At 43.8% G+C, this 21664-nt stretch overlaps 1 protein-coding gene and 1 long non-coding RNA gene across 2 annotated transcripts; one reads left to right on the forward strand and one right to left on the reverse strand.

The window, feature by feature from the left end:
* The first annotated feature begins 1058 nt into the window (after positions 1 to 1058).
* On the forward strand, positions 1059 to 18796 carry LOC309565471 (uncharacterized protein). The gene is made up of 4 exons (XM_082270443.1): positions 1059 to 1652; positions 1992 to 2272; positions 16981 to 17095; positions 18683 to 18796. The coding sequence occupies exons 1-3, from the start codon at positions 1231 to 1233 to the stop codon at positions 17088 to 17090; spliced, it is 813 nt and encodes a 270-aa protein (XP_082126569.1). The 5' UTR covers positions 1059 to 1230; the 3' UTR covers positions 17091 to 17095; positions 18683 to 18796.
* On the reverse strand, positions 1397 to 1887 carry LOC309565472. Its single transcript, XR_014225815.1, has 3 exons — positions 1814 to 1887; positions 1610 to 1747; positions 1397 to 1525 (listed from the first exon to the last, which is right to left on the reverse strand). It is a non-coding gene; the product is annotated as an uncharacterized lncRNA (long non-coding RNA).
* Positions 18797 to 21664: the final 2868 nt, after the last annotated feature.

The following is a 21664-nucleotide window of genomic DNA, read 5'->3' on the forward strand; positions in this document are numbered from 1 at the left end:
GGCACTGGTGGGCACTGGTAGGTGGCACTGATGAGCACGCACTGATGGGCACTGATAGTTGGCACTGATGGGTGGCACTGATAGGCAGCACTGAAGTGCACAGAGTTGGTACTTATAGGCGGCACTAATGGGAACTGTTAGGTGGCACTGGTGAGCACTGATAAGCACTGGAAGGTTACACTGATAGGCAACACTGATAGGTGGCACTGATGATGAGGCACTGATTGGTAGCACTGATAGATGGCACTGGTGGGCAAGTATGCAGAATAGTGCTCTTGTTTTTTTTTTTATTTTATTTTTTTTTGGGGGGGGGGGGGGGGGTTCTGCCACATATTGCTCATACATCTCTGGGAGGGAGCAAAGATCTATGCTAAGAGGGGGGATTTCAGCAGGGGGGTGGTTTTGTATGGGGAGAAGGGGGATTTATGTTTAGGGAGTATGCAGAATAGTGCTCTTGTTTTTTTTTTTTTTTTTGGGGGGGGGGGGGTTCTGTCACATATTGCTCATAGATCTCTGGGAGGGGGCAAAGATCTATGCTGAGAGGGGGGATATCAGCAAGGGGCGGGTGTATACTGGGGGAGGGGGGATTTATACTTAGGGAGTATACAGATCAGTGCTCAGTGTTTTTGTGGGGGGATTTGTGCTGACACATAATGCTCATACATCTTAGGGGGAGGGGGGGTTGGCATGTCCCCCCTGGGCTCTAGGTGACCTTGTTCCGGTGACACCTGAGGGTGTCAGATTGGTGCCAGCACGTCCACCATGAGCAGCTTTTTCCATCCCTCATGCTTCTGATTAGTGAAATGTTTACAAGCCCCAAGCTCACAATTTTTCTTAAAGGAATTTTCCTTTGGAAATGAAAAAAAAAAAAAAAAGTGCCCCAGCTGCATCCAGGCTTTGTTATCACCCGGATCAGCTCTTCTCTTGCAGAGATCTCGCTCTAGGACCCTGCAGGCAGCTGTCAGACTTGTAGTAGTGTAGCCTGAACCCCCCGACCCCATGAGTGCAGAGTGGGCGTGGCCTGACTCCACCCTCGCAGCTCGGCGGAATCAGCTGTGCAGCGTACACCTCCGGGCGTCCAATCCCTGCGCGCCGGGGGCGGTGCCTGCCCTGTGTTTTGGGCGGGGCCCCTGAGTGTGTGTAAAAAACAACGATTGTCCCCGGTGGAGCCGCAGCCGGGTGGGACAGGGTGAAGGTGCCGGGAGGTGATCGCTTGGCCCCGGGGGGAAGATGTGCAATGTACAGCAGGCAGAAGTGGCCCCCATGCCGGGCCCCTCGGTGTGCAGGAGCCTGTTCGGACCGGTGGATCATGCCGAGCTGAGCCGGGAGCTGCACAGCAGGCTGCGGGAGATGGAGGAGGAGAGCAGCCGCAGGTGGGACTTTGACTTCCACAGGGGGGTGCCCCTGGGCAGCAGTCGCTATGTCTGGGAGGAGAGTGGGGAGGACTCGGTGCCAGCCTTCTACAGGGCACCCCACAGGGTGAGGGGCACCGGCAACACCCTACCTGGCCCTGGGGACACCCAGCCTGCCCCCAGTGCCAACCAATGGACCCAGACTGCACCCAGTGCCAGCACTCAGCCTGCACCCAGTGCCAGCCAATGGAGCCAGCCTGCACCCAGTGCCAGCACCCAGACTGCATCCAATGCCAGCCAGTGGAGCCAGCCTGCACCCAGTGCCAGCACCCAGACTGCATCCAATGCCAGCCAGTGGAGCCAGCCTGCACCAAGTGCCAGCACCCAGACTGCATCTAATGCCAGCCAGCCTGCACCCAATGTCAGCACCCAGACTGCATCCAATGCCAGCCAGTTTGCACCCAGTGCCAGCACCCAGACTGCACCCAGTGCCAGCCAGTGGAGACAGCCTGTAACCAGTGTCAGCACCCAGACTGCACCCAGTGCCAGCCAGTGGAGACAGCCTGTAACCAGTGTCAGCAACATCACCCAGTCTGCCCCTAATGCCAGCCAATGGTGCCAAACTACCCTTAATGCCAGCCATTGGTGCCGGGCTACCCCCACTGCCCAGCCTGAACCCAATGCTAACCAATGGTGCCAAGCTGCCCCTAATGCCAGCCCATGGTGCCAGGCTACCCCTAGTGCCAACAACAGCCCCCAGCCTGCCCCCAGTGCCAGCACTGAACTTCCCAACAGCACCCAACCTGCAACCATCGTCCAGCCTGCACCCAGTGCCAGCACTGAACCCTACAGGAGCCAGGCTGCACTCAATGCCAGCAGTGGACCCTGCAAGAGGACCCACCCTGTGTCTCATATTACAGGTAATGTTACATTGTTGGCAGCAGATTCTGATCCCCGCCCATCAGTAAGGGCTGCCTTTTATTATTCACTGCAATGTTACATTGTATCTGCTATCCTCCAATATCATTCTGACCAAAAATCTATCCATACACGGGTGTTTTTGGAACTGATTGAGTGGCTAGATCAGTGATCAATCGCCTACAATGGATTTCTGGTTCACCCAAGTTGATTGAGTAGATCGATCAGTGATCAATGGATTTCCAGTTGCTTGGGTGGATAGATCAATGATCATGTACAATGTGCTTCCAGGTGAACAAAGTTGATGAGGTGGATGGATCAATATTCAAATCGATTGATGGTTGGATAGATCAGTGTGATTAAATCTTTTACACTGGATTCCCAGTTGACTCAAATTGATTGGGTTAGTTAAATCCGTGATCGACGCAAACTATAATGTACAGTGAGCTGCCAGTTGTCCCAAGTTAGTTGGGTGGATAAATCCACTATCAGAGTGATCAGTCCGAAACCACAATGTATTTCCAGTTGACCCATGTTGATTGGGTGATGGATCTGTAATCGGATCAATCGATCATGTACAATCGATTTCCGGTTGATTTCCATATTAGTTGGGTGGATAGATCAATGAGTAAAGCAATTGCTCATGTACAATATTTTCCAGTTGACCCAAATTCATTGGGTGAATAAATCAATGAGCAAAGGGTTAGATCATGTACAATGGATTTCCGCCTCACCCATGTTTGTTGGGTGAATAGATCAATGTATTTCTAGTTGACCCATGTTTGTTGGGTGAATAGATCAATGATCAGGGTGATCAATCCTGTACAATCTATTTTCCGGTTAGCTCATGTTTGGTTGAATAGATCAACCAATGATCGGATCAATTGATCATGTACAATGTATTTTCACCTGACCCATGTTTGTTGGGTGAATGGATCAATGATCACGGTTATCGATCATGTACAATGTATTTTCCGGCTAGCTCACGTTTGGGTGAATAGATCAATGATCAGATCAATGGATCCTGTACAATGTATTTCCAGCTGACCCATGTTTGTTGGGTGAATAGATCAATGACCCCGGTGATCGATCCTGTACAATATATTTCCGAATAACCCTTGTTGTTTGGTTGGATAGATCAATTAGTAAAGCGATTGATCGGGTACAATATATTTCCGTCTTACCCTAACAATATAGTTTTTTTTCCATAACCTCAATCCTTTCTTACACCTCTATTTCACCTTCTGCTGCACTGTACTGGACAGGCGTTGTTGGCTCTTTCTTTTGCTTTCCCAGTTGTTACATTGTATCCTGGCTCTTCTGTTGTTCTGCATACACCCTTTGTACTGAGAGGACCTATTATGATACATTAGATGGTAATGGGAGCCCTCTGTTTACTCTCCAATGTTCTGCCTTGGTTATCCTAGTGGTGGCTGTTGGAGTTGCATTGTAGCCTATCTGTTATCCTTCCAGTGTGCTTTGACTGATGGAGCATTTTACATTGTTTCATTGTATCTTGGCTAGTTTACTGTCGTATCTTGATGGGTTAATATTACATCGTAGCTCCACGTTAGCCAAGATTGTTATAACGTAGCCGTATATCCTGGCCGATCTATTATTATTATTCGATTACCCTGTAATTAGGTTTATATACGCGCTGTTACAATGTATCCTGACCTATTTATTATATTACCCTGTGATGTCTATATACATGATACAATGTATCCTGGCCTATTTATTATATTACCCTGTGATGTCTATATACATGATACAATGTATCCTGGCACATCTATTATATTACCCTGTAATGATGTCTATATAAATTGTTTGTGTACCCTGGCATATCTATTAGATTACCATGTAATGTCTATATACATGTTACAATGTATACTGGCATATCTATTATGTTACCCTGTAATAGGATATATATATATATATATATATATGTGTGTATGTTGCAATGCATCCCACCCATTCTATTGTAATGAGCTTTGTAATAGTCTATAGACACATTTTGGGGTTAATTTACTGGAAGTTGAGTGCAAAATCTGGTGCAGTTCTGCATGGTAGCCAATCGGCTTCTAACTCCAGCTTTGACAATTAAAGCGGTTGTATCCCGCTTTTTGACACTTTTACCTACAGGTAAGCCTATAATAAGGCTTACCTGTAGGTACAAATAATATCTCCTAAACCGGCACGGTTTAGGAGATATTTACAGTGCATGCAGCCGCTCGCGCGAACGCTCTGAAGGTCCGGGGGGACCTTCAATTAACTTGCCGGAAAAATCACTCCCGCGCGCGTGCGCGGGAGTGACGTCATCGCGGCTCCGGCCAATCAGCGCGCTGGAGCCGTCTCTTTCGGCCAATCAGCGCGCCGGAGCCGCCGAACCCGGAAGAGACGACGAGGGATCATGGCAGCGCCCGCATCGATGTCCGGGGGTCCGTGTCGGGGCTTCGTTTTAAGGTAAGTTAAACATAATGGGCTAGTATGCGATGCATACTAGCTCATTATGCCTTTGTCTTGCAGGTTTTTTTTTTTTTTTTTTTAATAGGGTTTACAACCGCTTTAAAACCTGGAAGCTGATTGGTTTCTATGGAGAGCTGCACCGGATTTTGCACTCTTAGGTTTTAGTATCGCAACCCCCATTGTTGCAACTTATCTCGGCCTATCTATTATAGTAACCCTGTACTGATGTATCCCACCCAATCAATATTGCCCTGTAACTATGTGTATGTATGTATGTATGTATGTATGTATGTATGTATGTATATATAATATACACGCATTGATACAATATACCCTGGCATATGTATGTTACCCTGTAATAGGGTCCATATACACATTGTTAACCATATATCCCAGCCGTTCTATTATACCCTGTAACACTTTAATCCAGTCAGCTGATCTGACCAATTTCTAATCCTTTTTAGATTGCAATCCATTTTTTTTTTTTTTTTCTGGCATATAAATAACATTTATGCTTTCAATAAATTCGTAAATCCTATATTTGGCATCATCCTCCATATGGAATTTATTTTTAAAAATTTTAATAAAAAGCCAATTTAGAAAGAAACCGGGCGTTTCACCACAACCGGCAATCTCGGATGTACCAGAACCTCTGAATAGATTTTTAAATAAAATCTAATTTTAAACCTTTTGTGTGTTGTCAGCCTTGCAAAGAATGAAGGTTACCCTTTTTTTTTTGTATCTTAACCGATGCATTATCTTTCCCATTCCTGTAATGGGTCCAATAAATGTCATTGTTCCGATTTGATCAGCTAGCCCCTCTCCTCTGCATTGTAAGGTTCTCTTTTGTTAACCAGCATTGCGAGTAATCTGTCTTGGTACATTGTTACTGTATCCTCAGTTCCCCTCTGCCCTCCCCTGCTCTGCCCGGTTGAATTGCATTTACTGGCTGCATTGTGTCACTCTGTGGCTTTGTTGCTGCTCTCCAGTCACCCTGGTTGGCTTCCAGACTTGTATCCTAACACTAATCACTGTGTACTCGAGGGATTGCTACACTTTGTGTCCTCACACTGATTTTGGGACACTGAGAGTTGTAAGCACTGCTTTAGGATTGCTACACCCTGATTGCAGTCTTTGGCTGAATATTGCATCACCTGCTTGTTGGAGACCTGCTCTCTCCACCGTGAAATCCTATTACTATGTATATGGCTGAGCAGAGATTCTATAGCTGCAGCTACTTGTGTTGGTGGGGCTTAGTATTTTTTCTTGGCCAAAGGTTTTAATGACTCTTCTAGTTCCCCATTTTTGCCCTCGTTTTGGGACACCAAACTACTGACAGCAGAATCATCTGCCATGTCTGCAAATCTGAAGTGTACAACATTGACTCACAAAACGTTTTGGGTTACAAAGTCTCTGACGTCTTATTTGACCTCTGTTCTCCAACCGCAAGTTCCATAATTTCCCTTTCTGTCCACCTGAAAGTTCTAGGTGTCCCACAACCTTTGTGTATACCAGTGGTCTCCAAACTGTGGCCCCGGGGCCGGATGTGGCCCTTTGCTTGTCTTATTACTCCCTTAGGACACTAATCTCCCAATCCAATAGCCATGATTAAAGCGGAGTTCCACCCCCCCCCCCTCCAAAAATGAAAAGCCAGCAGCTACACATACTGTAGGACACTAACCTGTCCTGGAGTCCAGCGATGTCGGCACCGCAGCCGATGTTTCCATCGGCTGTCGGGTGCTGCCACTGCCATTGCCGGTGAGGAAACTGACAGGGAAGCCTTGCGGCTTCACGGGTGGGTCCCTACTGCGCATGCGGGAAGTGTGCTATGCATTCCTATTGGATTGGCTGCGGAGGAGGGGGCCGAACTTCCGAGGGATGGTGCCGTATCCCGCAAGTGGGGAACGGGTACCTGTCAAAAACGGGTACCCCCCCCCCCCCCAAAAAAAAACAAAAGAGCATAAGTTCCACTTTTGGGTGGATCTCCATTTTAAGGCCTGATGGCCGCAACACATTGGCTTTTAATTTGACCGTTCATATGCTACAAAAAGACAATGTTTTAGCCAACGTCCATAGCACCAACCTTTCTCCTTTTTGTACTATTACTTCTACACCAACAGTGGGGTATGATTCCTGTCACTGATAACAATAGAGCACTGATCCTAATAATGGAGCACTATTCATCCCACTGACACCTAACACAGGGCCCTATACTTTCCCCTGATACCAATGATGGGGCACTATTTCGTCCCCTGATAGCCATGATGGGGCACTATTTCGTCCCCTGATAGCCATGATGGGGCTCTATTTCGTCCCCTGATAGCCATGATGGGGCTCTATTTCGTCCCCTGATAGCCATGATGGGGCTCTATTTCGTCCCCTGATAGCCATGATGGGGCACTATTTCGTCCCCTGATAGCCATGATGGGGCACTATTTCGTCCCCTGATCCCAATGATGGGGCACTATTTCGTCCCCTGATCCCAATGATGGGGCACTATTTCGTCCCCTGATCCCAATGATGGGGCACTATTTCGTCCCCTGATCCCAATGATGGGGCACTATTTCGTCCCCTGATCCCAATGATGGGGCACTATTTCGTCCCCTGATACCAATGATGGGGCTCTATTTCGTCCCCTGATACCAGTGATGGGGCAGTCTTTACTCCCACAGGCCATGGTCCGGCCCCCTAAAATGACTAAAGGACAGTAATCTGGCCCTTTGTTCAGAAAGTTTGGAGACCCCTGGTGTATACTGTTGCTGTTCATCTCAACTTTTAGTAATGTAAAACAAAATAAAAAGTCCAGCAGGAATAGAATAGTAGGAGCTCCTCGTAATGGGTGTGCTGATCTGGGAACTTGGTGCAGAGATTTCTACATTGGAGTTCGATTATAGGAAACTGTCAGGTGGGTAACTCTCCGGTATCTTTTCAAAAATCTAGAAATCTAGCTGGCCTAACCCCCCCATAGGTGTGTGTATGTATGTAGATATAGATCTATAGAATTTTGCTGCTCTATAAAAGTAGCATACTTTCATCGTGATAACGGCCTTTCTATAAACCATTGGATGATGCATCTTTGATCCTTCAACTCCTGCCCGCGGCCAAGGGGGAATTTGTGTCTGGAGGCACTGATTTTAGACTTTCGGGGCAAAAGGAGCCAATTATTGCTCTCTGGTCCTGCTTTTGGCCTGGTACCTTCTAGACCAGCTCTTAACTTTAACAAAGAGGAAACCTTGAGATGATGTTCTTGTCTCGGGGAACCTTTGCTAGAAATGACTAGATCTATAACTCCTGATACATTGGTGCGATGGTCATTGGGAAGAATGCTCCTCACACTTGTGGACATTGGGAAGAATTCCCCCCTTAGAGATGGCTAAAAATATCATTGTCAGTGGGAAATCATCTGAGAAGAGACCATTGCTCAAGAGACCCCTTTGGAGGAACACTGGTTGAGAAACCCTGATCTAGAAGCTGCAGTGGAACATCACCTGATACCTGTATGGTAAGCACATGAGGAATCTTCACCCACAAGGTGGGGCAGTGGTTGCATTGAGAACATAGGTACTTTTTACCAGACCGAGGATCAAACAAAAGAAAAATATATTAAATCTCCTGCATTTGGAATGTTGCAACATTTGAGGGCCAACAATAAATACAAGGAAGCTTTTTGTGCTCCATCAGGGTAAGATTGTATCTGTGTCCCAACTGCAGACACACCCTACGTGACCAATCTTGAAAATAATTCCTATCCATTGGATTTCTCCATAAATGATGATTATTCTTACTCCACTATACCTGTTTAGGGCATAGACCTGCTTGCTTAGGTAAAACGATGCTGCAGGTGTTCTTCACGATTTGTCCATAGAACTAATCCTGCAACAATTTAGGATATTCTGCTCTATGAACAACCAAACTTGAATGTTGGTATTGCTGAACTGTAAGAAGTGTATACCGGTAATATATCTTTTTATAGTCTACAGAAAAGCTGGGGGATATGGGGGGGCTCATTAATATTCAACTGGCTGAGGGCACGCAATCCAAAAATCTGTTTGCCAAGTCCGATCTGCAGTGTTTTGCAGCAGGGCGTTTTGGAGACTCTTCACTTTGTCCTGTGAGCTTGGGCAGCTCCGCCCCCCCCCCCTCCCCCTCCCTTTTGGCTGCCTTTCCGCCAGTACAATAGAAGTGCTGGCACAGCAGTTTTGTGGCCTGCTGATCTCAGCTGAGCCAAGCAGACGTACAATGCTGCAAGGAGCTGTCAAATCACTTTCCCTAAATGGGGAAGATTTAGTGGATCCTGAACAAAACTAAAAGCGCATTTAATTAACTTTTTTTTTTTTTTTTTTTTTCCTTCTATTCTGCGGGATAGACAATACATTAGAGCCTCTGAGAGTTCCTTAAAGTGGAATACAAGTCCAAGCTAAAAAAAGAGTACAATATCGATACAATTTTTAAAATGTAAAAGGTGTTTTTAAAGTGTGATATATGCAACAAATTGTATTAGAATTTTCTATAATAAAATTTTACCTAGAGGTCTTTGTGAGAAAGGGCTGATCTGGAGTGGTGTTGGGTCCAAGGGGATATCCTAAAGTTAATTGATATTGATGAGGAAATAGCAGTTTGAGGTTTCCATGTGTCCAGTAGGCTTCTCCTAGTCCGTAGTTCTTCTCTACCCATTGAAGGACATTTTGGTAATGACTAGAGGTGTCGGTGTGGCCCTCCAGCTTCTCATAGACCAGGATTGCCCTTTACTCTTTGAGGATCCTTTGGTAATCACTTGAGGTGTCAATGTGGCCATCAAGCTGCTCAGACCAGGGTTGCCCTCTACCCATTGAGGAACCTTTGGTAACTTTGAGGTGTCGATGTGTCCGATTCTAGGACAACATCCCCCCCCCCCGGACTATATCCTTCCTGGACAATATCCCCCCTCTAACCCTATGTCCGGGGGGATGTTGTTCCAGGGGGATGATATTGTCCTGATCCAATGTGGCCATCAAGCTGCTCAGACCAGGGTTGCCCTCTACCCATTGAGGAACCTTTGGTAACTTTGAGGTGTCAATGTGGCTGATTCTAGGACAACATTCTCCCCCCCCCCCCCGTACTATATCCTCCCTGCACAATATCCCCCCTCTAACCCTAACCCTCTAACCCTATGTCCGGGGGGATATTGTCCTGATACCAATGTGGCCATCAAGCTGCTCAGAGCAGGGTTGCCCTCTACCCATTGAGGAACCTTTTGGTAATTTTAATGTGGCCAGCAGGCTAATCCTAGACCATGGTTTCCCTATACCTGGTTAGGGACCTTTTGGTAATACCTAGATGTGTCAATGTGGCCAGCAGGCTAATCCTAGACCATGGTTTCCCTCTACCTGGAGAGGGACCTTTGGTAATACCTAGATGTGTCAATGTGGCCAGTGGGCTACTTCTAGGCCAAGGTTGTCCTCGCTCTACTTTTTTGAAGGACCTTGGGTAATGACCTGAAGTGTAGAAAGCAGTAGAGCTCCAAAAAGATTAAACTGAGCCAGTCAAGTTCAAATCATTTGTATTAAGTTAGTGGCCAGTGCATTTCGGGGGTTTGCCATTCCCTTTTTGTTCCTTTTTATGTGAGACTGGTCAGACCAGCCGCTGGATTGCTACTCTCTGACCAATGCATCTGTCGCACACTGATTTTGCTGCTGCATATGCATTGATCAGCTGCTCCTCTGTTCTGTGCAGAAATTCCGGAAGAAGGGGAGTCTTTAATTTCTGACCATGTTGGCCGCCAACTTTTTGATATAAGTGATTTATTTGAACTTCTTGCTGCTTACCGGAGTGCCCTAGGAGCCCAAAATGTTGAGGTGCTCAGATAAGCAGTTGCCTGAGGCTCACTTCGAGTCCCTTTCTGTTGCTCCATAGGGTGGGCCAAAGCTTGTCTATCCAAACTCTAGTTTGTATTTCACATTTTTGACCTCTCAAGGTTTCCTCCCTCCTGGATGCATTTTGCTTCAGTACTTTGTTCACAACATACAACAGGTTCACTTTGAAGCAGATGTAGCTTTGGGGCAACATTGAATTTTCGTTCCATTGCAAATCCTCCATTTGACCTCTTGACCATTGTCATAGATTTCTATATTGATCTTTAGTTACCCGTGTATTGATCCTTTTTTAATTACATTATTCCACGTGACTGAGCTTTTTTTATATGCTACTTTATAAACCTTTACCCTGTACTTTTACTTCCAACCCAAAAACAAAATACTGGTGACTTTTTTTTAGATTTTGCTGGTAAAAATGTTCTGTTCTCATTACCAATTGTCAAGGACTTTTAGTGTACTAGTGGTGGTTATTTTTAAACCCCCCCCCCCTTTTCTTTTTTTGGGGAAAACAAATGCTGAAAGGAAATCCACTCGACAGTTGTCACTGGAACAGGTGTCCCCTGTGGTGACAACTGCAAAATTGGGTTGCTCTCACTTTCAGTCCTGGAAATGATGGACAAATGGAGAGGGGGGTGGGGGAAGAATTTCTGCAAATTTTGTGTGTATGTGTAATAAAAAATGATAATGTATAGTTAAAGGAACGCTTTGTAATTTAGAATAGAGTGTAGCATCGAGTCAATTAAACTCCTGGGATATTGATCTGGTCAGTTAAGTAGCAGAGTGGGTTAATCAGTTTCAGCTACCTTGGTGTTAATGAAATTAACAGGTGCACTAGATGGGCAACAATGAGATTACCCCGCCCCCCCAAAAAAAAAAAACAGGAATGGTTCTAATGGTTTTACAGGTGGAGGCTAATCACCCCCCCCCCTTCTTTTTTTTTTTTTTTTTTTTTGTACTAGTTTTGCATTTTGGCTAGGGTCAGTGTCGCTACTGGTAGCATGAGGAGATACCTGGACCCTATAGAGGTTGCACAGGCAGTCCAACTCCTCCAGGATGGCACATCAATATGTACCATTGCCAGAAGGTTTGCTGGGTCTCCCTGCACAGTCTCAAGAGCATGGAGGAGATTCCAGGATACAGGCAGTTACTCTAAAAGAGCTGGACGGGGCAGTAGAAGGTCCCTAACTCATCAGCAGGACCGGTATCTGCTCCTTTGTGCAAGGAGGAACCGGATGAGCACTGATAGTCCTACAAGATGGCCTCCAACAGGCCACTGGTGTGAATGTCCCTGACCAAATCAGAAACAGACTTCATGAGGGTGGCCTGAGGGCCTGATGTCTTCTACTGGGCCCTGTGCTCACTGCCCGGTACCATGGAGCTTTATTGGCATTTCCCATTGAACACCAGAATTGGCAGGTCTGCCACTGGCGCCCTGTGCTTTTCCAAAATGAGAGCAGGTTCACCCTGAGCACATGTGACAGAGGTGAAAAGGTCTGCTGAAGCCATGGAGATCATTACACTACGCCTGTAACATCGTTCAGCATGACCGGTTTGGTGGTGAGTCAGTGATGGTCTGGGTAGGCATATCCACCTCGACTGCCATTGGGTATATCACAACGTAGAGCAAGTATGGGTTTTAAGGGTCAATTGGAAAAAGGAAAACCAAGAATCCATATTTAATAAAATAGAACATTTTATTGAATTGATTCCATAAAAAGTATTGTGTGTACATGAGGGATCACTGAAGGACACGAGAATCTCCCATATATTCACCAATAACAACATTAAAAATAACAGCACAGAAATATATCCCTGATAAGGGAAAAATACATGCTTCAAGCTGATGTTGGTGCAAGAAGTCTTTGTTGATATTCGGGTTGAAGGTCCCAATGTGCCAACACGTTTCGCATCGGGCTTCGTCAGGGCCAGAGAGACTGAGCAATACTGATATTTCTTGCTGTGTGTGGGGTATTGATAGTAGGCAGGATATATAGACTTCTATATTAGTAGATATCTTGTGACAATGGCTGGTGATGTAGACCAGTCTAGATATTATTTCTTCAGCTGATATAGATCACCCGTGTTGAAGCAGTAGTCTTTTTTTTTTTTTTTTTCACTCTATCTAGGTATCCCCTCCTAGTGGCTAACCAATCAAGACAACGCCGTGTTCTGGCTAATTAGTTTAGTGTCAAAGGCATGATTCTCTATCCCATAATAGGGGTCCAACTTAATTTGGAGGAAACCTTTCACTGACACGCCAACAATGCAGGAATGTGCTATAGTATAGTCCAGGAGAGGATAAGGAGACAGGACATTGGCTGATTTCTAGTGTATATCTTTCACCGTCATGATATAGTATTCATGACTCACGGACCCACCTTCCAGGGTGGAAGCAATTTTGTTTAATATCTTCATAAGTGATATTACAAAAGGCCTCGATGGTAAGGTTTGTCTTTTTGCTGATGACACAAAGATATGTAACAGGGTTGATGTTCCTGGAGGGAAACGCCAAATGGAAAAGGATTTAGGAAAACTAGAAGAATGGTCAGAACTCTGGCAACTGAAATTTGGATAAGTGCAAGATAATGCACCTGGGGCGTAAAAACCCAAGGGCAGAATATAGAATATTTGACACAGTCCTGACCTCAGTATCTGAGGAAAGGGATTTAGGAGTAATTATTTCAGAAGACTTAAAGGTGGGAAGACAATGTAATAGAGCAGCACGAAATGCCAGCAGAATGCTTGGATGTATAGGGAGAGGTATAAGCAGTAGAAAGAGAGAAGTGCTTATGCCGCTGTACAGAACACTGGTGAGACCCCACTTGGAGTATTGTGCGCAGTACTGGAGGCCATATCTCCAGAAGGATATAGATACTCTAGAGAGAGTTCAGAGAAGAGCTACTAAACTAGTACATGGATTGCAGGAAAAAACTTACCAGGAAAGGTTAAAGGACCTTAACATGTATAGCTTGGAAGAAAGAAGAGACAGAGGGGATATGATAGAAACTTTTAAATACATAAAGGGAATCAACTCGGTAAAGGAGGAGAGCATATTTAAAAAAGAAAAACTACCACAAGAGGACACAGTTTTAAATTAGAGGGGCAAAGGTTTAAAAGTAATATGAGGAAGTATTACTTTACTGAGAGAGTAGTGGATGCATGGAATAACCTTCCTGCAGAAGTGGTAGCTGCAAATACAGTGAAGGAGTTTAAGCATGCATGGGATAGGCATAAGGCTATCCTTCATATAAGATAGGGCCAGGGACTATTCATAGGATTCAGATATATTGGGCAGACTAGATGGGCCAAATGGTTCTTATCTGCCGACACATTCTATGTTTCTATGTAATCCGCCTATCCTGCCATTGGGTATCGGGATAAAATCCTTGGACCCATTGTCAGATCCTAGGCTGGTGCAGTGGGTCCTGGGTTCCTCCTGGTGCACGACAATGCCCGGCCTCATATGGCGAGAGTATGCAGCCAGTTCCTGGAGGATGAAGTAATTGATACCATTGAATGGCCCCCACGCTCACCTGAACTAAATCCAATAGAACACCTCTGGGACATTGTCTTAGTCCATCCGATGCCACCAGGTTGCACCTCCAGGAGCTCAGTGATGCCCTGGTTGGGAGGAACGCCATCCGTCGTCTCATTGGGAGGATGCCCCGATGTTGTCAGGCATGCATACAAGCACATGGGGCCATACAAACTACTGAGTACCATTTTGGGTTGCTGCAATTAAATTTCAGTGAAATGGACTAGCCTGCTGTATAATTTTTACTCGATTTTTGGGGTGTCTTTGATGGGTTGATGATGATTTTCATTTCCATCAAAGAATGTGGAATCTTTTCATTCCTAACACATTACCCAGTCCATACCAGTATAGATATCCAGCATGAGATTTTTACCCATTGATATCTGATGTGTTTTCAAAGTGTTCCTTCTATCTATGCCTTCGGTTTCCCTGCCGTACATCGACTGAAATGTAAAATCTGGGTTCCTGATCTATATTCGGAGTGCATGTATATGGGGGGGGGGGGGGTTCAGGTAGGCTTCCAAGTTGGTGAGTGCCGTCTAGAATGTTAATTGGGAGTCTACAGAGTAGACAGTAGGTGGGCAGTGGCACAGGGTCTTCTGAAATACCCAGATTGTTATACAGCAGTGATGGGTAAGGAGGGGAAAGAGCAAACGTTGCTGTTCAGCAGATAATTGGGTTCTTCATTATAGATTTCACTGGTAGGTTTTTGTACACTCTCCCCACCAACTCTAATTCCTCTGTGAATTTCTGATGCGGATCCATACTTTAAATGATGCGCACTCGCTTTCCATTGTTGGGCAGCGTTAGTACGGAGATAGACCAGGGCAAAAGGTTAAGCCATGCATGCAGATTAGATGGAGGTCGGAAGTTTCAACTGGCGAACAATCGTTTATACAAACAATCATTGCATGCTTGGATTGCTCAAGTGTACATGTTAATGCCAGTGGAGAAGGAAAGAATATCCAGACAACCCTAGTGCTGGCCTAATCCCAGGGCATCAATACCAACTGGGTTAGCAAATTCAACCCAGACAAACAAGTACTCCCCCCCCCCCCCCACCCCCCACCCCATTACAGCCCAGAGACCATTCAGCCATGGGGATGTCATCACTGTAATATTATTCTATTCCGGCTGAGGAAATCATTTTTGTAGGTATCTATTAAATGGGTCACTTCGATGGACCCAATGGCCTTATGTAATGTAATCCTGATCCACAAGGTTAAATGGGAATTATTCTACCTGTGCAAAATTTTAAACTGTTTCACTATTCTTGTAATCCAGTCACCTCCACCAGACAGCAAAGCCAGGTCGGTTATCTAAGTTTGGTTATCTCTTCTGCAGTTCACTTGTCAAGAGGAGCTTCCACTCTACCATTTTGGCGCGGTCTGTCCATAGTATTCATCAGACTTGTGCAGAAGCTTCCTGTAGTCAAGCCCAGTCACTGCTAGGTTTTCTTCTTGTGCAGGGTGACTGGTCTTGTCTCCGCCCCCCCCCCCCCCCCGTAGTTTCTGCAGGAACCCTTTAGTGGGAGGAGCCTGCTTGGACCATCTCAAAACTCTGCCCTCTGCACAGGCTATATACAGCACAATAATTACTGTATTCTAGTGGTAATATGTCACTTTACAGAGGCACTTGGTTGACGGTAATTGGAGATGGATATATTTTATAAAATGTGTGTTAAAAAAAAAAAAAAAAAAAATGTATGGGGTTTTTTTTATTTTGTGCTATTGTAGAATATATTAGTGCCTGGAGTTTAGATCCCTGAGCACCAGGCATGGAGATCAGATCCCTTTTGGTTGTTACTTTTGTGTACACCTTTATAAATCCCTTACCAGTTTTGCTAATACAAACTCCCTTTGTAGTTTTTGGCTTTTTTTTTTTTTTTTGGGGGGGGGGGGGTACATATAGCTTCAAAGACAATAAACCAATATACTCTACGGTTGCAGCCTGCTACAACCAAGCACCTGCAGGATTAAAAGTACACCTGCTTTCCACCCCCCCCCCCCCCCCCCGAAGTATACTCTTGAAAGGGCACAAAAAAAAAAAAAATCCTAAACTGTGAAACTTTGCTCCAACGTGTGTGTGTGTGGGGGGGGGGGGTTTGCGGAGAAGCCTAAAAAGGTGATCTGGTGACCTGCCATGTGGCTTTCAATGCAGTGTATTTATACATTTCTTAATGTGCTTTTGTGTGTGAGGCCACTCGGTATATGCAAATAAAATACCCGTCATGGGGGCTCTTTCACTATTCTTGAGTTTCATCGTGCCATGAATGCTCTGTTTGTTTTTGCTATTTTTTTTTTTTGTGTATGAATATATAATATATTTATTAATATAATCTATTAATAAAAAATTGCCTATGTATTAAATAAAAAAAATTATATATAATATGGAATTTTTTTATGTAATTCCACTCTATATATATATATATATATATATATATATATATATATATATATATATATATATATATATATATATATATATATATATATATATATATATATATATATATATATATATAGGGAAAGAGTGGAATTACATAAAAAAAAAAAAATTTCCATTAATTGATAAATGAATAAAAAAAAAAAAAAAAAAAAAAAAGTAAAGTTTTAAGTAGTTTCCCCCCTTTCCAATTGCAAAAAGACAAAAACTATACTTAAGATCTGAAAATGAATAATATGTTATTTTCAGTCGTTTTAAGATATTAAAGTATTTTGTTTTGCAATTGATGAAGGGGGGGGGGGGGGAGAAAAGAGATATACACAATGTATGTACTTTTGTTGTACAAAAAAAAAAGTTTCCCTGTATGTCTGTGGACTAAACTTGAAATCTTGGCTGTTTTCTGTTTTTACAGGTTTCTTTCCAGTGAAGAAAAAGTCAAAAGTTGTGAAGACACTTTGTGACAAGTTACACTCGCGCTCCCCCATCCTGACAGAGCACACGCCCCGCAAGATGCTGCGATGACTGAGGTATGGAGCTAATCTCATTATTTGTAGATGGGTTTACATTCTAAAAAGCATTTCTTACCAGGCTTTAATCTGAAACTTCCAAGGCTAGAGCTTCAAAGGAGGTGTTTTTTTTTTTTTTTTGTAGCTTGAATATGTTAGCAGCAGTCAATTAGAGATTCGACCGGAACAAAGTCACCCAGTGCATAGGGTGAAGATATCAAATTGTACCATTGCACCCCCCCCTCCTGGATTTTCGAGACGGAAGGGAGGGGGGAAATAATAATTTTATTTAGTTCAAAACAGAATTCACACACAGCTGCCCCCAACCCTCATCCACGAGGGCCATTGAGATGCATTGCATGAAGTTTGGTTGTACTGCACCTACCACTGTACTCAAAAATTTGGCTCTGTCGCAGCAGGAAGAGGAAAAATTCATCCTAAAATAAGCCCCATCATTGGCAGTAATGTTAACCCCTAGCATTGATGTGAGTGGCTGCCAAAAATACCCCCCCCAGCATGGTGTGAGTGGCTGCCAAAAATACCCCCCCCCCCCCCACCATGGTGTGAGTGGCTGTCGAAAATACCCCCCCCCCCAACATGGTGTGAGTGGCTGCCGAAAATACCCCCCCCCCCCCAACATGGTGTGAGTGGCTGCCGAAAATACCCCCCCCCCAGCATGGTGTGAGTGGCTGCCGAAAATACCCCCCACCCCCCCAGCATTGTGTGAGTGGCTGCCAAAAATACACCCCCCCCCCCCCCCCAGCATGGTGTGAGTGGCTGCAGTGCAAATATTTTTTGCATCCAAGACTAGCCACAACCTTTTTTAAAAATTCAATATACTTTTACAAAATATACTGCTTTAATGATGCTAATTTAGATTGAATTGGTGAATAATACCCATTTGAAGTTGCATTGAACAGGGATGTTTATTACAGATTGGCAGCCAAGTGCAAACCTAGAATGCTTGTCATACTGCAGTTGGGTAAAATGCCTTGGCACCGGTCACATGACCAATCCCTGAATTAGGGGCCTAATTACAGGGGTTGCAATTGCAACCGGGCCCCATGCTCCAGGGCCTGTGCAGCTCCCCTGTACACCTGGATAGGAGGGGCGGCGGGGTAGCATGTAGAGAAATCACTGTCCTCCTCCTGTAGCTGCAGGAGGAGATTGGTTCCTCTGTATGCTGCCCCCGCCACTCCTCCTATCCAGTTCACTTGTGTTCTGCTGTCTCTGTCAATGGAATTTCTTACTTTTCAGGGATTTCCTCTCACTTCTTGTCTATGGGACAGGAAGTGAAGGGAAATCTCTACAATGGGACACAGATGGCAATAAAAGATCAGACGGGTTATACGGGTTAACCCTTACAATATCCAAAATGGGGGGGGGGGGGAGTTTTGCCTATAGTTCTACTTTAAAGTCCTCCTGATAATTTTTAGCTCTGCCCTACCACCACCAAGGGTGTGACCGGCTCCTAGCGACTGTCTTGGTCACTTCCATGTGGCTGAGGATCTCCTAGAAGAAGGTCACATTTTCCACTGAGCTCTGTGTCCGATGATCTCAGGTTTTCCAGCCCTGACCGATAATTTCCTTCTTTTCTCATCCCCGCAGATTTGCACTTACAGAGCTGCCCAAACCTCAGCACAAAGGAGGAGACTGGGACAAGCCGGAGAGTCTCCCTGAGCCATCCACATACCAGGACGTTTCTGTCTGCGGAATGACAAAGACAGGCAAAAAAACAGGACAAAAAAAATAAAATCAGCAGCCAATAAATAAACCCGAACTGTGATTTACAAAACGTGTGTATAACTGCTGTGGCTGGCATTCCCTTCTGAAAATGCTAGTTGCCTGGTCGTCATGCTCATCCGTTATTCTCAGTACGTTCTAAGCCGCTGACCTGGGACGAGTATACAGCTCAGGAGATCCTACTATGTTTGTTCCAGGTCAGTGACTCCAAGAACTGAAGCCAGACAGCCAGGGATATGGCATTTTTAAAAGAAAATTTGGAATGGCAGCCCTTTTTTTTTTTTTTTTTTTTTTAAGGGGCATGTCCACCCAAAACTGAGGTTAAGTTTTGAGAGTTCTGAGTCAAATTTTTTTAGAGAGCACCCCCCCCCCCCCTTATTTGTAATGTGAGAGAAATAGCTGTATTCATTAAAGGGGGTGAAAAGGTATTCAGCTTTTTGGTCAACTTTTATTTTTTTTTTTAATTTTTAAAAGCCTGCACTTTTTTTTTTTCTTTTAAAAGGGGGGAAAAAACCCCAAAAAAACAATGCTATGCAAGGTGACCCTCGGTTTGCATGCATGCATGCTTGCTTGCGATCAACCTTTGTATAACTGACTACTAAGCCAGAAGGTACCTTCTAAGCTAGGAGAGGGGAAGGGGGCGTGTCTCACCTTGCATTTCCCTGTGTTGTTAAACTGTTTGTTTTTTTTTTTTTATTAATATATATATATATCTTCTTTTTTTTATCATTTTTACTGTTCCCCATTTCCCTTTTCCTTTTTTTTTTTTTTTTTTTTTTTTTTTTTTTTATTCAGCACCTAAAAAAAAAAAATCCCTTTGCAACCGAGGAAACATAAGAAGAAAGTGTATTTTCTTTATTATATTTATTTTTTTCCTTCCCCAATTGCGAAACAAAATACTTTAAAATCTTAAAATGACTGAAAATGGAGATATATATATATATATATATATATATATATATATATATATATATATATATATATATATATATATATATATATATATAAATATAAATTTTCAGATCTTAAGTATAGTTTTTGTTTTTGCAATTGGGAAGGGGTAAATTACATTTAAATGGAAAAAAAAAGTACGTTTTTTTTTTTTTTTTTTTTTTTTTATGGGAACGTTTTATTTGCTTTATTTTATTTAATTCCCCTCTTTCCATTCAGATTTTCAGATATTAAAATTAAAGTACTTTGTTTTTTTGTTTTGCAATTGGGGGGGGGGGGGGGAATAAAAAAATTAAATATAATAAAGAAGAAAACTTTTTTTTTTTTTTTGCATTACTCAATACCCTGATTGCAAAGTGTTGTGTTTTTTTTTTTTTTTTTAAGATTTGAGCTGGGATTTGATTCAGAGAATACCTCCCCCCCCCCCCCCCCCCCCCCCCCCAGCAAGTTCTCATTAGAAATAAGAATTCGGGAAGTGGCTTCGCCCAGAACTGATTAGACTCTCAAGAAAAACTGAAATATCAGTTTTGATCTGACTTTGCTTTTTGAATGGTCTGATTATTTTTAGTTTACGGCAATTTTTAAACACAGTACTTTATTAATGTGCCTCATGCTGACGCATCGCCGCTGGAAAACTAATTGGCGCCATGCTCCATGACCTCACATAAGGAGGCAAATCAGATTCCTCCTCTGTGTATGGCCACCAGGAAGTACTCTTCGTGATCTGAGCTTTTTTTTTATTTTTTTTTTATTTGCGTTGCAGTGCACGTCCTATAGATATGTGCTTGGTACCAGAATATGGTTTAAATTTTTTTTGCTTTTGTATTTTTTTGTTCTTGTTGTGTTGAGTTTGAAAGAGTTTACTACTAACTTATATTCCCTTATTTATATACGTGTGAATGAGCTTATAATATTCAGTAAGTTAAAAGCACTATATTTGCAAAGCGTGACTTGATTTTTTTTTTTTTTTTTTTTTACAACATTGAAGTTTTGTATATATGTGCAAAAGAAAAAAAAATATTGCTGCACATTCTGTTTGACCTGTTTAGCCTTAATGAGCCTTGTTATTACTGTTTAATAAAACATTTTATTAAACTTTTACACGTGCCAGACTTTTATTGGTGCTATAAGGCAATACTGCCAGCAGATGACGCCAGAGCTTTCTTTTGCCTTTCACCAAGTTTCACATACATTGAATCTATTCGTTTTGGAACCAACCAAGATCTGTGTACATGCTGCATGGATTGGCAAGGAGAGAGGGGGTTAAACGGTTATAGAGTTAAAGTTTTAAAGGGATACATTGTATATCTGGGAACAATTCAAAAGTACATCTTAGCAATATATGGACACTTCCACATGTTGATGGCTTGAAATACACTGAAAGTCCTTTGGAATACCTAATGATCCTGCCTGAAATCTAGTGAGTGCCCAATGGCAGTTTCTATCTGCGTGCTACACACACTCCTCCTCTATCCGTGGACTACACACACTCCTCCTCCTTCCGTGGACTACACACACTCCTCCTCCTTCCGTGGACTACACACACTCCTCCTCCTTCCGTGGACTACACACACTCCTCCTCCTTCCGTGGACTACACACACTCCTCCTCCTTCCGTGGACTACACACACTCCTCCTCTATCTGCGTGCTACACACACTCCTCCTCTATCCGTGGACTACACACACTCCTCCTCTATCCGTGGACTACACACACTCCTCCTCCTTCCGTGGACTACACACACTCCTCCTCTATCTGCGTGCTACACACACTCCTCCTCTATCCGTGGACTACACACACTCCTCCTCTATCCGTGGACTACACACACTCCTCCTCCTCCTCCCGTGGACTACACACTCTCCTCCTCTATCCGTGGACTACACACACTCCTCCTCCTC

This window comes from Pelophylax lessonae, assembly GCF_965119305.1.
Source record: "Pelophylax lessonae genome assembly, chromosome: 10".
NCBI lineage: Eukaryota > Metazoa > Chordata > Amphibia > Anura > Ranidae > Pelophylax > Pelophylax lessonae.

What these genes read in the sequence shown, in the direction of transcription:
- LOC309565471 (XM_082270443.1), top strand. Translation starts at nt 1,231, where the DNA reads ATGTGCAATGTACAGCAGGCAGAAGTGGCCCCCATGCCGGGCCCCTCG. An exon ending in ACTGCATCCAATGCCAGCCA is followed by an intron (nt 1,653 to 1,991) that starts GTGGAGCCAGCC and finishes CCTTAATGCCAG; the next exon opens with CCATTGGTGCCGGGCTACCC. An exon ending in CCCTGTGTCTCATATTACAG is followed by an intron (nt 2,273 to 16,980) that starts GTAATGTTACAT and finishes CTGTTTTTACAG; the next exon opens with GTTTCTTTCCAGTGAAGAAA.